Source organism: Saccopteryx bilineata, chromosome 1 (assembly GCF_036850765.1).
Source record: "Saccopteryx bilineata isolate mSacBil1 chromosome 1, mSacBil1_pri_phased_curated, whole genome shotgun sequence".
Lineage (NCBI taxonomy): Eukaryota > Metazoa > Chordata > Mammalia > Chiroptera > Emballonuridae > Saccopteryx > Saccopteryx bilineata.
In genome coordinates this window covers 395,005,581-395,019,573 of record NC_089490.1, presented here as the reverse complement: position 1 = coordinate 395,019,573, position 13,993 = coordinate 395,005,581, and the positions used below count along the sequence as shown (strand labels likewise).

General features: G+C 53.0%; 2 protein-coding genes and 1 long non-coding RNA gene across 5 annotated transcripts in view; 2 read left to right on the top strand and 1 right to left on the bottom strand.

Moving 5' to 3' along the window:
- Nucleotides 1-8,167, top strand: part of DDB1 (damage specific DNA binding protein 1) — a 28,833-nt gene extending 20,666 nt beyond the window's left edge. The window contains exons 22-27 of the mRNA XM_066251647.1: nucleotides 3,678-3,848; nucleotides 4,151-4,260; nucleotides 4,517-4,686; nucleotides 4,899-5,001; nucleotides 6,739-6,862; nucleotides 7,400-8,167. Coding sequence (XP_066107744.1) covers nucleotides 3,678-3,848; nucleotides 4,151-4,260; nucleotides 4,517-4,686; nucleotides 4,899-5,001; nucleotides 6,739-6,862; nucleotides 7,400-7,483 — 762 coding nt within the window. The 3' untranslated portion in view covers nucleotides 7,484-8,167. The remainder of the gene's footprint in view (nucleotides 1-3,677; nucleotides 3,849-4,150; nucleotides 4,261-4,516; nucleotides 4,687-4,898; nucleotides 5,002-6,738; nucleotides 6,863-7,399) is intronic.
- Nucleotides 7,517-12,497, bottom strand: LOC136318784 (uncharacterized). 2 transcript variants are annotated; one of them, XR_010728124.1, is made up of 2 exons: nucleotides 12,110-12,497; nucleotides 7,517-10,313 (listed from the first exon to the last, which is right to left on the bottom strand). It is a non-coding gene; the product is annotated as an uncharacterized lncRNA (long non-coding RNA). The 2 variants fall into 2 exon arrangements; XR_010728125.1 differs by having other exon boundaries at nucleotides 12,213-12,497.
- VWCE (von Willebrand factor C and EGF domains) overlaps nucleotides 12,495-13,993 on the top strand; it is a 27,529-nt gene continuing 26,030 nt past the window's right edge. For both annotated transcript variants that reach the window (XM_066251649.1, XM_066251648.1), the window contains exon 1: nucleotides 12,495-12,835. In XM_066251649.1, coding sequence (XP_066107746.1) covers nucleotides 12,726-12,835 — 110 coding nt within the window. In that variant the 5' untranslated portion in view covers nucleotides 12,495-12,725. The remainder of the gene's footprint in view (nucleotides 12,836-13,993) is intronic.

Genomic DNA, 13,993 nt, shown 5'->3' with positions numbered 1-13,993 from the left:
TCTAATTGAAGGATAACGAAGTAGTGGGGATGGAGGATGGAGCTGGGAATCTGGGAGGCTCAGATTGCACAAAATGTCAGACTTGGTTATGTAACCCCCATGAGGATCAGATCTTAAGTGCTTGTGGGGATTGAGATGGATAAGAGCTATGGTCCTGTTCCAGAAGGATCCTGAGTGCAGGACTCCTGTCCTCATGGTATTGGGGTGTGCCACCCTCCTAGTACGTGCATGTGTTTACCAACCTGAGAGCTCTTTGAACCCTGTAGTTTAGAGATTTTTATAGAGACCTCACCATGTAGGCATGCTGGGTTATTAACTCAGTTTCCAACCTCTTGTTTGGGTGGGGCTGAAAATTGCAAGCTTCCAATCGCAGCTTTGGTCTTTTTGGTGACCACCCCAACCTGGAACTATGCAGGAGTCACCAAGAGTGACCTTATTAGAACAAAAGACTCTTAACACCCAGGAAATTCCAAGGGATTTGGGAGCTCTGTGTGAGGTGTTTCTATCACTCTTATCACTTAGAAAGTCTCGGGAACTGGTGCAAAGATCAAATATATACGTCTAACGTCTAACGTCACAGTGGCGACACCAGAGGGTTGGTTTTGGACGTGCTAAGTTTCAGTAGTCACTGTAGTGAAGATGTTAGGTAGGTAGTGGGCTGAGGGAGGCATTGGCTCCAGGCAAGAGGTAGGCTGGAGATAACAGCATTCAAGCCAAAGGTCCGGATGAGACCCCTGCAGTCAGGAGGGAGCCGGTAAACGGCGTGCTGCCAGTCGGTCAGATCACAGAAGGGGTAGCATTGGCCACTGGCAACAGAAAAGTTGGTGGTGACCCTGCACCAGAGCTCTTTTGGTTGAATAGTGGGGAAGGAAGAAAACATTGAAGAGGGTTCAGCTGGGACGAGGGAGAGGACAGCTAATATTAAAACCCTTTTTGAGGAGTTGGATACTAAAGAGAGGAATAAGGTAAGTACAGGGAACATCAGGACAAGAGACTTAATTTTTCAGGTTAGAAAACGCTGCTGCACGTCTCTCTCCTGGTGGGAATGGTCCGTGAGAGAAGAATTACTGGTGCCGTGTTTTTGAGTGGGTGAGAGGGCGGGGCGGTGTGGAGCCCGGCACAGCGTGGGCCTCGGGGTGGAGGCGCTGGGCTCCTGTGGGAGAGCCCATCTTGTGTGCGGAGCCACGAGGAGCGATGAAGAAGGGGGTGTTAGAGGCTGAGAGGGGAGGAGGTGTGAGCTCGTTGTCTCTGCACCCGAAGAGTAGTGGACGAGGAAAATGCACGACTGAGAACTGGACCAGTCATCCTGGCTGGCTGCTTTCCCTCAGCAGTAGTTGAGGAGTCGAACTCCATCAGTCAGGTTTTGTTGGTGAGTGTGTTCCAGGGGGGGCCCAGGAGTTGAGCATCTGTAGGGGTAGCATGGCAGTGATGGCCTCTGGGGATCTGGGAAAGGGGAGACAGCACGGGTTCTGGGCTTATTTTTAATGACAGGCTCTGAGGGCAACCATTTACATGGTATATGGGGAAGGGGGTATTGGACAAGGTTAGAGGTCAGTATTGGAAGGATCTTCCTTATGTCCCTGAGAATTACAGGGATGTTGTGTGGGAGCAAGTAATGAAGTGGGTGGAGGTGACTGTGTCAGGGAGTGGCCGTGGGAGTGGGCTACTGGTATGAGCTTCAGAACTGACTCCCTGAGGGGAGAGGTGGGACAGAAGTCCAGAGGACAGAACTGACTCCCTGAGGGGAGAGGTGGGACAGAAGTCCAGAGGACAGAACTGACTCCCTGAGGGGAGAGGTGGGACAGAAGTCCAGAGGACAGAACTGACACCCTGAGGGGAGAGGTGGGACAGAAGTCCAGAAGGGCAGGTGAGGACGTGCTGCCAAGGCCGTCCTTCAGACCCAGTACAAGGGACAGGGAGGGAAAATGGCTAAGGGTGAGAGGGCCACAGGGCCCTAAGAAAAGATATACATTTCAGTTAGAGTAACAAGGGGCCAGCCAGAGAACAGGTCGGCCGTGACTAGTGACAGTGTGTTCTAGAGCAATGATTTTCAACCTTTTTACACTTGGGGACCCATGAAAATAGAATTGTTTTGGGGACTGCTAAGGCAGAAATCACCCTGAGCATAAGCGAATTTGACTAAGATCATTGTGTCTATAATCTTCGTATGACATCAGACCAGCGGGGAATTGCTGGCGGACCGTCTGCAGACTGGTCTGTGGCTCGGCTGTTGAGAAACACTGTTCTAGTGGGTAATGATAAAGATGGGAGGGGTCGGATGGGAGGTCAGATTAGGAGCTGTTTACTCCATTGCCGTCTCATAGAAATGTCATAGAAGCCACACGTGTAATTTTAAACTAATAGCCACCGGAATAGAAGTAAAAAGAAGCAGGTGAAATTAATTTTAGTAATGCATTTTATTTAACTCAGTAGATCTAAAATGTTATTTTACGTGTAATCACTGTAAAAGTTAGTAGTGAGATATTTTACTTTTTTTCGTACTACGACTTCAGAACCCAGTGTGTGTTTTGTACTTCCAGCACACCACAGTTTGGGCCAGCCACAGTTCAGGTGTTTTGTAGCCAAGTGTGGCTACTGGTGACCATATTGGACAGATGAGGCCTGGAACCCATGGGTTACGAGTGGGAGTCTTGGGTGCTTGGTGGTGTCTGACCTTGGTCTTGACTCTGTCTGTTACAAGTAAGGAGGCTGACAGTGTGGAGAGCGAGCGGTGGGTGTGTTGCCAGGAGTGTGAGAGCTTGCCCTGTCTTCACTCCACTGTTGGAGGTGTGGAGGCCCAGTAAGGCTGGGCCCCCTTGACCCTGCCGGTGGAGGTGTGGTGGCCATGGTAATGACGAATGACTCTTGGAGGGCACACCTGTGGAGCTAGGGTTCTTTGGACACACCTCCAGGAATCATGGCTTAATATACTGTGCCCCGGAGTTTCTTTAGTGTAGAGGCCATGGTGGGGCCACGGGGCCTTGAAGGGTCTGCCAGGGCAGGCTCCTCTAGGGAGTCGAGTGGTTCTTCCTCAGGCTGCGTTTTGCGAAAGAACTGTTCATTTTTCTGCCAATTGTGAAGCATCTTTATTCTTTTTTGGAGATCTGAACTGAAGAAACATCGCCGTGGAGAAGGTGGAGAAGTGGGCGGAAGGGTAGCCACGAACTCCAGGGCTTTAGAGTCCCTTGTTCTGTGACAGTGTTTCTGTTGGACTGCTGCTCATTTTCTCCCCTCACTGGGCTCACATCAAAGGTTCCAGCAGTGAACAAGTTTGAGAGTGCTCTGGAACAGGCGGTTTTTTGGGAGGCAACCTTGTTCCTTCCCGATCAAGAAATTGGAGATGGATCTTCTCTTTCTAGAGCTCTTTTGCAGGTCTGTCACAAGAAGCCATCTTGTGTCGTATCCATAGTAGGACTTGTGTTACTGTGGACTCAGTGTTTGTCTTGACACTCACTGTTTTCTGTGAGGGAATACTGCTTAGTTTGCTGTGCTCACTCTGTTTTCGTGCGTAGTTCATAAATGCAAATACTAAAGTGTTCATGCAGCTACCTCATCAGACCGTTTCACAGCCACGTGCCCTTGTTAACTGGTGCTGTGGAAGGAGGTTGAGGACAGGGCAAGGCAGTCGCTGAGGGGGTCCGGGCCCCTCAGGGTGAGAGACGCCACGGCCTTCGCAGGTGCGGCTGTATGAGTGGACGACCGAGAAGGAGCTGCGCACTGAGTGCAACCACTACAACAACATCATGGCGCTCTACCTGAAGACCAAGGGCGACTTCATCCTGGTGGGGGACCTCATGCGCTCCGTGCTGCTGCTCGCCTACAAGCCCATGGAGGGCAACTTCGAGGAGGTAGTCGGGGGGCGGTTCTCACTCCGGCCGTGGCCTGCCGGGGTTTCTGTGGTGGGCTGGGGCAGGCACGCCCAGCGGGGACAGAGCGGTATCCCTGGAGCATCCACCCCGCATTGGCTCAGTATTTACAGCCCAGCATCCTGAGCTCTGAGCAGGCTCTATTTCTGGGTGGGCTGCTTGGCCAGAGGCTGGGCCTCCTGCGGGCAGGCCCTGGGTTCTGGCTGAGAGGGGACAGGCCCCAGGCTGGGGTCTGTGCTCACTGCTGATTGTATTTTCTCATGTGCACCTTGTTTGTTTTTAAGATTGCTCGGGACTTTAACCCCAACTGGATGAGTGCTGTGGAAATCTTAGATGATGACAATTTCCTGGGGGCTGAAAATGCCTTTAACCTGTTTGTGTGTCAGAAAGATAGGTGAGTGAGCAGCTGTGGAAATGGTGGGGAGCGGCTGGAGCCCCCCCACCCTGGGTCTGTGGTGGGTGAGGACACTGGGTCCTCTCTCGGCTCAGTGCTCCTCTTCACAGAGGTTCGTTTCTTCCTGAGAGAATCAGACCAGTGCCTCTGCTGTGCGCTGTGTGGGATCGCCAGGGCAGCCGGCACCTGGGGCACTGCACGTGGTCCCTGTCGGGGCAGGGGGTTCGGGTAGTGAATTCGTCACACTGCCTTTCAGTGCTGCCACCACTGATGAGGAGCGGCAGCACCTTCAGGAGGTTGGTCTCTTCCACCTGGGAGAGTTCGTCAACGTCTTCTGCCACGGCTCTCTGGTTATGCAGAATCTGGGCGAGACTTCCACCCCCACGCAGGGCTCAGTGCTCTTCGGCACAGTCAATGGCATGATTGGTAAGGGTCACCCCAGCCAGACACACACCCACACCGCCTCCTCCGTGAGCCCCCGCCTCGCTCTGAGGGAAGAGCATGGAGCGGGCGTTTGCAGAGGGGCCGCAGCACTTGGGCCCCGCCCCTGCTGCTTTCCTGGGCTGCCCTGGTGGGAAGGGCTCGCTGGACTTGGACTCCAGAGCTCTGTGCAGCCCGCTGCTCCCTCTGCTCTTCAGGGCTGGTGACCTCGCTGTCGGAGAGCTGGTACAACCTCCTCTTGGACATGCAGAATCGACTCAATAAAGTCATCAAAAGTGTGGGCAAGATCGAGCACTCCTTATATCCTTCCCAGAGGTGTCCCCCTGCGGGCGGCACGTCCTGGCACGGGCAGAGGGCTGTGGGAGCCCACGCTGCTGCTGGCAGCTGCTGGCTAAGAAACCTCTTCACCAAGTTCCTGTGGGAACAGACTTTCTCCTTTTTCTCTAAGTTATGGAAAAATGTGCAGACATGATAATGGAGAGAATAGTATGATTTTCCACCTACTTAGACTCAGCTTTAACTGATTCATCTTGGAAATGTACATTGTTTTGAAATGTGTCTGCCTCTGGCCTTCCTGGCATTGCATATTAGTCAGTTTAGATCAGTGGTCCCTCCCCAACCCCTGGGCCGCGGACCGGTACCGGTCCGTGGGCCATTTGGCACTGGTCCGCAGAGAAAGAATAAATAACTTACGTTATTTCCGTTTTATTTATATTTAAGTCTGAACGATGTTTTATTTTTAAAAAATGACCAGATTCCCTCTGTTACATCTGTCTAAGACTCACTCTTTTTGTATTTTTTTTTTTTTTTTTTTGGTATTTTTCTGAAGCTGGAAATGGGGAGGCAGTCAGAGAGACTCCCGCATGCGCCCCACCGGGATCCACCCGGCACGCCCACCAGGGGGTGATGCTCTGCCCATCCAGGGCGTTGCTCTGTCACGACCAGAGCCATTCTAGCGCCTGGGGCAGAGGCCAAGGAGCCATTCCCAGTGCCCGGGCCATCTTTGCTCCAATGGAGTCTTGGCTGCAGGAGGGGAAGAGAGAGACAGAGAGGAAGGAGAGGGGGAGGGGTGGGGAAGCAGATGGGCATCTCTCCTGTGTGCCCTGGCCGGGAATCGAACCCGGGACTTCTACACGCCAGGCCGACGCTCTACCGCTGAGCCAACCAGCCAGGGCCTAAGACTCACTCTTGATGCTTGTCTCAGTCACGTGATACATTTATCCGTCCCACCCTAAAGGCCGGTCTGTGAAAATATTTTCTGACATTAAACCGGTCCATGGCCCAAAAAAGGTTGGGGACAACTGGTTTAGATGACAACATAGGAACATTACTTCAGCGATTTTTGGGGGGGACAGTAGTGTCTGAGGAGCCTCGCTAGAGAGGCTAGCAGAAGCTAGAAACAGTAATGAAGCAGAATACTCTAGAAGCCCAGGGATCGGCCTGTACCTCCCACCCCCGCCCTCCAGGGACACCCAGGAGTCAAATAGTATTGTAAGTTGGTTTTTTATGGGAGATTTAAAGGGCCCTCCCCAGGCAGGAGGTGGGAGGGGCTCTGCGGTCGGGAGTCTGTCCCACTGGTCATGCTGTTACAAGGCAGCATGGCCTAGCTGTGGCCAGGAGGGAGGAGAGGGGCTGATGTGGTTTTGCTAAGCAGAGGCGCGGTTTGGCATGCCTCTGGCCTCACTGAGCCTCAGTGTATCTTTGTGTGAAGACTGAGGCCAGACTTGGAAGAGTGGTTCTTCCCAAGTGTGTGCATTTAGTCTCTTCACCTGGAGCACCTGTGACTATCCACGCACCTCCAGGCTCTACACCAAAATCTCATCTGTATTTTTTTAAACATTATTTTAAAAATCACCCCGTTGAGAACCATTGGAGCAGATAATAATTTTACGTGTCTTTCAGTCCTAAAACTGTCCAAAAAGCAATGAGATGTTCCTTTTCTCATCCTGAGTGCTTCTGATGGTCTTGAGCAGAGGTGAGGATGGCTAGAGTAAGGGTATTTCTAAATAGCTGCACATTCCTTAACTCGCTGTTCACTTGGAGATCCTTTCATACTGAGCGAAAGACAGAACCGGCTACCGGCTTCATTGATGGAGACTTGATTGAGAGTTTCTTGGATATCAGCCGGCCCAAGATGCAGGAGGTTGTGGCAAACCTTCAGGTAAGCCCTGTGCCAGTAACCCAGTTATTGCAGGGTCAGGCATACCAGGCGATCCTCAGAACTCCGGGTGCCTCCCCTCCTTGCTTCCTGGAGCCCAGTGCCCCTTTTATGGTCTCCTGCTGCCTGGGAAGGTGCAATCTGAGGAAGAGGAGGTGCAGCCGTGGCTGTGGGTACCCACCAGGCACCAGTGCTATACTAGCGAACCTTACCCCCGTGACCTGTGTATTTCGGCAGCGAGGGCAGATCAGGGCATGTCTGGGATCTCTGGCAGACCCACGGGAAGGAGGCAGGGCCATAATTCCACAGGGCAGAGAAATTTCCTTGGTGCTTGAGTTGGGGGTGTTGCTCACTGGAGATGGAAGAGAAACGTACTCCAGGGGGCAGCCTCTGAGCCAGTTTCGCGATTAGTACACCGTGCTGACCCGCCCCAGAGAGCTGTGCGCTTCTGATGAGAACACCCTCCCTGCCGGGGCACCCCTTTCCCGGGGGAGGGAGCCCCGCTTGGCCCTCACCGCCTCCCTCCTTTCCTTGCTGCAGTACGATGACGGCAGCGGAATGAAGCGAGAGGCCACCGCGGATGACCTGATCAAGGTTGTGGAGGAGCTGACGCGGATCCATTAGCCAAGGGCAGGGACCCCCTTTTCCCGACCCTCCCGGGAGGCTTTACCCTCCTGCCTCCCCTCCCTCACCACTGTCTTCTCGGCCACGGGAACCCTTTCCCTACGCCAGCTGCCCCAGAAGCCACAGTTGCCTGTGTGGAAGTGGGGGTTTCTTAGAGCTAAAGTCAGTTCATTGGACACCTGGGAGGGGCCAAGGTGAAATAATCTCCCTGGATTTTTGCCAGTCTCAAGGGCCCAGCCATCACCTGGGCCACCAGACCCGGACTGGTGTGCAGTGGTCCTTCCAGGGAGGGGTTTTGCAGCCCTTGGCTGGAAGGAAACTCTGTGTGTGTGTCTCACACTCGTGCACAGTGCTGTGCTATCTTTTTGTTTAGTTTGGGGTGTGGGGAGGCTATGGGGAAAAGGGAAGAAGGGTGGGAAGGGTTCCTTGTCTTTGAAGTGAGAGCTTCTCTTTGAAGTGAGGGCTTCCTTTTACTTTCTTCTGTTATCTCTGAGAGCTTTGGGTCTGGAGACCTGACCACCAGGCCATGCTGCCCGAGTATAAAACCTACAGATGGTAGATGACCCCCAAGCCACAGCCTTTTTGTCTCTGGGGAACTGCCTTCTTCACAGAGAAGGAGGTGGGTGGATGTGAGCTGGTGGTTAGTTTCTGAGTTTTACCAAATAAAGTAGAATCTAAAAGAAAGAGCCATTTGTTTCTGCTTTTTTTCCTGCTGCACAGCACTCCAGCGTCGGGCACTGCTGTGCCCAATGTCCTGCTCTCATTTCCTGCACTGAGCAGCTCTGCAGTCACTTGTCATTGCCTCTGGAACAAGCCCTCTCAAGCTCACGTGGTCACCATTGATTCCCATTGACCTCTGTTAGTAACCTGCTGAGCCTGGGCTTTGCTTGGGCTGCCTTTGCTGACCACTGCACAGCCAGATGCAGTCTCCCACCTATCAGCCCCCAGGCACTGCTCCCTGGCCTCCGGCAAGTCGGGTCTAGCTTTTCATGGGCCTCCCAACTTCCTGCCTTCACATGCCCTTTGCATTCTAGTTTTATGTTTCCGCTGTTAATCAAATAAACCTTTGGTGCCTTTGGTTTTAAAGTACAAGAGGAGGGCACATTGGGGGTTCCTCTTTCTGTCCGCAAACAGAGCCTATCTTTAGCTCAGTGGGTCAGAGTGTCTAGGCCTACATTTCCACCAGTGACCCAGTGGGAATAAAGGCTGCTCTGTCCCAACAGCGGAGACAGGTTGATCTAGGCATATTGGCCAGCTCCTTTAAGATCATCCCTTGATACAGTGTCAGGAAAGTTGTTTCAAGTTCAAACTGGGGTTTTGAGAGATTCTCACTTAAAAGGGAAAGGGCAAGGAAGCATCTCTGCTTTAAGGGTCTTCTGGGTGAGTTTCCTCCACTGGAGGCAGCCCTGTGTTTCAGTACTGTTCTTTGCCCATATTCTCCTGGCCTTGCTGAGGGTCGGGAATAAAGATCTGAACAGAGAAGAGAATGAGCTCTCAAAAACCAGTTTGAATTTGCAACTCAACACTGATTTGAATTCTTCAAGTTATGGTTTGAATTGATAAGGCCTGTCCCTTGCTGGAGACCAGATTTAATGAGTGTTGGAGTAATATAATGTTATAGTAATTAAATATATAGAAATATAAAAAATATGGAAGATATAGAAAAGTAATTAAGATATATATAATACTAAAATGAAGGAAATTAAATAAAGTTATGCCATCTGGATAGGAATTACTATAGTATGTGCAGATGTGATAAACAGACTGACTTTTGAGCAGGGCCCAGTTGGTGTGTCTGTGAAGTTATACACAGATAAGTGGCTTGATGTCATAACTGTAAGTTAACATAAAAAGAAGCTTTCCTAGGAACATTTTAAAAGTGGTATAATGTAACATTTCAGTAGATTAACAAAAGGGCTCCTTGCTAGGAACTTCCAAAAAGGTGGTTTGAGGTGATAATCCTGTAGATTGACACCTGTTAGAAGGCATTGGCCAGAAAAGGTACTAAAGCTGAGGGGCCTCCTGTTGCGCTAGTCGCCCAGACTCCAACGTGAGCATGGACTGTCTCCACGCTGCTCTGAGCTCTGACCAAAGACAGCCGAGAGGAGCACGCCAATGGGGCCCCCTTAAGCTGTACCCAGGCATGCCAAAAGGATTTGTGAGTAATAAAATTGCCTGTGTGATTCTTGCAACTAATTTGTGTGTCGGTCGTGTCTTTCCTCCGGTGGCAGTTAGTCTCGGCACTGATCAGTAGCATCCTCATAGCCTCCTCACAAGTAGTCTCAAAGAGGCTGCCAGCCCTGCTGATAAGCAGGAGTGTCCCACTGCACGGGGAAGTCGAGTCAGGGATGCCTGATGGACACAGAGCTTGGGCTCTACTGGGACAATGAGGCAGGTGAGCAGCGGTCTCCAGGTTGTGATGAAAAAGTCAAATCTTAGATGAGAGGATGGACTAAGGTGCCAGGGTCAGGAAGACAGTGTAGTGTGACATGTTCTGGTGCCTTTTCGCGGCCTGATCCGGAGCCAAGGAGACCTGCCACATCGAGGAGAGGTTATCATCAGTGGCCTCAGTCTTGACTTGGGAAGCTGCAGAGTCCTCACAGTTTTTGTTTCCTTAATCTAGGGTAGATTCATTCAGGAATGATTTCCAGCAATCTTTTGGGAACTTGACCTTCTGCTTGCCACACTTTCACACCCCCCTTAAAAACCATTAGTCACCACTGCAAGGGTGAAAGGTTGCCTGTGGAGCCTTGCTGCAGCCAGCTGGAATGGCTCCTTCCCATGGAGGCGCTGAAGAGCTAGCTCCACTCCAGGCCTTTGCAGGAACGACCTTTGGGGGGATAACAGAAACACTGACTCATCACATGACCGTTTAGAAAGGTCAGAAGCCAGAGAGGCTTTCTCTCTGCAGCCAACAATTTGGGTCCTCCACCCTTGATGGAGGGTCCCTTTTGTTACTCAGAAGCCACAAGCCACAGAAGTGGGGAGGAAACACTAAAGAACAAAGGGATATGCCCAAACTAGTCCTTGAAGATGACCAGTATTGAGTTAGAGACTCAGGGTCCAAACTTTGAGTCTCAGGTCAAACAAACCAAAGGACAAGAAAGAAGAAAAGCAAACAAAAGAAGTAACTGTTGATAAGAGGAGCAAGGTGAATGCCATAGGGTCAGAGAAGCTGGGAAAAGGAGAGCTGCCAGGGGCTGTTTAGAAACTTGTCGCTTTTGAAGTGTGCCAATAAGAATCTACATATTAAATACCCCGAACCTCTCCTGACGGTGAATGAGGACTTTCTTTAAGTGCAACAGTTGCATCTCAGATATTCACTGGCCATTACTGGCAGACCCTGCCAGGTTAAGGGTTGGGAAGCAGGGCTGGGGCTATGGGAAGCCGTGGAGCTCAGGTGTGCTGCAGTGGGAGGAGCTGGCACGAGGTATGAGAGGTGTGTAAAAGGAAACGTTGGTCCTGTTAAATGTGAGAATTTGTGGGTAGCTTCTGGGGCCAGGATGGAGCACCTATTTGACACTGCGTGGTAGTCTAGGTAGGGCTGATAAGGGCAGTGCTGTGGTAGATTGTGTCGCCTAAGTGAGAGAAGGTCTTTATGTTTATCCCTATTCTTGAATAATTCAGAGCTAGATTTGTGACTAAGTGGTGGCTGAAGGTGCCCTTTGAAGCACTTTGTGCATAATGGGGAAGAATGCAGTATGAAAATGCAGTGTGAGCAGTAGGGGGAGAAAGTGCACCTTTGGATGTTAGCGGCACAAAGGAAGAATGCCCTAGGGTTCTGAGGGTCCTTAGGACTCAGAATGGACGTAAATATGGAAATTGCATTTAACTGAGGAGACAGAACATTTTCGCATCCTACTTATTGAGACTTTGTGCTTAGCTTAGAAGATAGATCAAAACTAATAAAGTGAGATAACCAGCCTAAATATGAACATCTGCAAAAATGTGACCACACAGGTTCAGGTAGGGAGATCAGCTCAGCAGCTTATGTTTAATAAACAACAGAAAAATATGACAACAAAAACACCAGAGGTTTTCCTTTTCTGTAAACTCTGTGATATGAACTAACAGTATCATGGGGTTACCCCAAAAGCCAACTAATATTAGACTGTTAATAAAAGTGGTATCTGAAAAGGAAGAATACAAAAATTCAGGCTACTGTTGAAACACCAAGTTCACTTGTGTCCACCAATGTTAAATTAAGGACTTCAGTGACAGGCTGAGGTAGACAGTGGGCTGGCAACTGTAGAGGCAGGACCAAAGGAACAGGTTACTTAGGTGGGAAGAAAAAACACTTCCTAACAAAGGTAGTTATTTGAAACTGTATTGCTCTCCCTTTTGACAGGTAGTGAGTTCTTTATCCCTGGAAATGTTTAAGTCGTTGGACTAATTGGGTCCTGGTGGCTAGGGAGATTCCCGCACAGAGCGCGGAGGTAGAGTTTCAGCTTTCTAGTCATTCTTTCAGCTTTCTCCCTGCTGGATGACTCTGACCATCCACCACCTGCTCTCCACTCCCCTGCCTACCACTCTGACTGGCCTGGGCAGCTGCAGAAGAGGGAAAAGAGGAGCCCTTGGGTTCAAGACTGGCTAGTTCCCAGCAAGTGGACCCACTGACCTACTCACCCAAGGTCAGGGTGTAGACTTGCGGGCAGTCTGGGGGCCGGTTTAGGACTGCGCAGCAGTGGAAGGACCCAGAGTTTTGGGCACAGGGATTCACGCTTCCCACCTTCTGACGACACAAACATCTTGGGCTCCACTGAGACCAGCAATGCCTGGGACTCGCAGCCTCCAGCGCCAGCCTTGTTCCCGAAGTGTCTTCCCTCCCCGGGCCTCAGTCTGACGCCCACAGCCGGTCTCGGGAAGCCGACTCCCAAACCCGGGCAGGGGGTGTGGGCCAAGGGCTAAATCCCGCCCCCAGGGGTCCCTGATCTTTGACCCAGCCCGAGGCTCTGCGCCTCGCCAGGAGGCCACGGTCCGGCGGGAGGCGCTGCCTTTTGTGTGTGACGCTCTGAGGTGCCAGAGACCACCCGCCCCCAAGCTGTGCGCAGCGTCCCCTCGCGGCCCCCGGCCCCTCCTCTCGGCGTCCCCAGCCCCCCTGCTCGGCTCCGCGTGCCAGCTCGGGGCTCACTGGTTCGCTCCCCGCGGCGCCAGGAGGAGGGGCAAGGGCCGGTAGCCCCCTCCCCCGCGCGCGCGCGGTGCCTGAGCCCGGCTGAGCCGGGGGGACGCACCGCCGCCGGTCATGTGGGCCGGACTGTTTCTCCGGGCCGCCTGCGTCTCCCTTCTGCTGCGGGGGGCCCCAGCCCGCGGCTACACCGGGAGAAAGCCGGCTGGGCATTTCGCGCCCGAGAGGTAAGCGCCCCGCGCCCTTGCCCTGCCCGGCCGCGGAGGCGCTCTCAGTGTGGAGAGGGGAGGCGCGGAGGGGCGCCCAGAGCCAGAGCCGCCGGCAGCCGCGAATGGGGCTCCCCACTGGGGTTCTGTCTGCGCGCGGGCGCAGCCCAGGGGAGCTGGACAAAGAGACTGCAGCTTGTGCCTCGGGGCGGGTGCATCTCCTGTGCCCCTGTTTGGGGCTGTCCTGGCTGTAACGTGGACGGGGGAATGGAGATCTGGGCGCTAGATGAGCCCATCTGAGTCTGCCTGGCAGCGCGGACCTGGGGCGAGGGGAGCCTGGCACGTGCCACCTGGTCCCCACATTGGCTGGCTTCACTTGAGATCGTGCCTCTGCCTTGGCAGGGCCTGGTTCCCTGCGGCACCGGCCGCCCCAGGGAGGCTTTCCCAGTGTGCAGGCTCTGCGCACGCCGTGGACCTTGGAACCGGCAGGGTCTCTCCGGGTTATGTTTCGGTTTCCGCCTGTGTGTGTGCGCGGGCGGGGGTGGGGTGTTTGTCCCTTGGCTTTTTACCCACGGATGCCGCCTAACCCCTCGCGTCTCCTGGCGGAAGCCGGATTGCCGCGGGCAGAAAGGGTGTGTGCGTGATGCGCTGAGCGAGGGAACACGGTGTCAGCGGGTGGCCTGGCCCTCGGCCACTGCCTCGGTGTGAGTGTGTGTGTGGGGGGGGGGGAGGTGGCGCGTAGGGGACAGCCCCACCGAACTTGTACGTTCCGACACCACCGGCAGTTCTTGCTCAGATCCGGCAGGCTCTGCGCGTCTCAGAGTATTCCTGCCACCTGTCTCCCCGCCACGGCCCGCCCTAGGAGGCTCCTGGGCAATCTAAGATCTGCTACCTTGCTGACACCCTTGTCCCTTTCAGAGCCGGGTCTGAGGAGCAGGAGCTGCTGGCTCCTCCTTCCTAGGCTGCTGACATAATCACTCCAGCCAGGGCAGTGGATGAGACATCACTGTCATCCCCCGCACACCTCAGGGCCCTCTTTTTCTGTGAAGACTTCAGGAAGCACACAGGCTCTTTGGGGCTCCAGAGACCGTTTTCTGCAGACGTTTCTGTACAGCCTGGTGCCCCGAGCTTCTCTTTCAGACCACTTGTCACATTTGGCACAGACTACTTGTCACATTA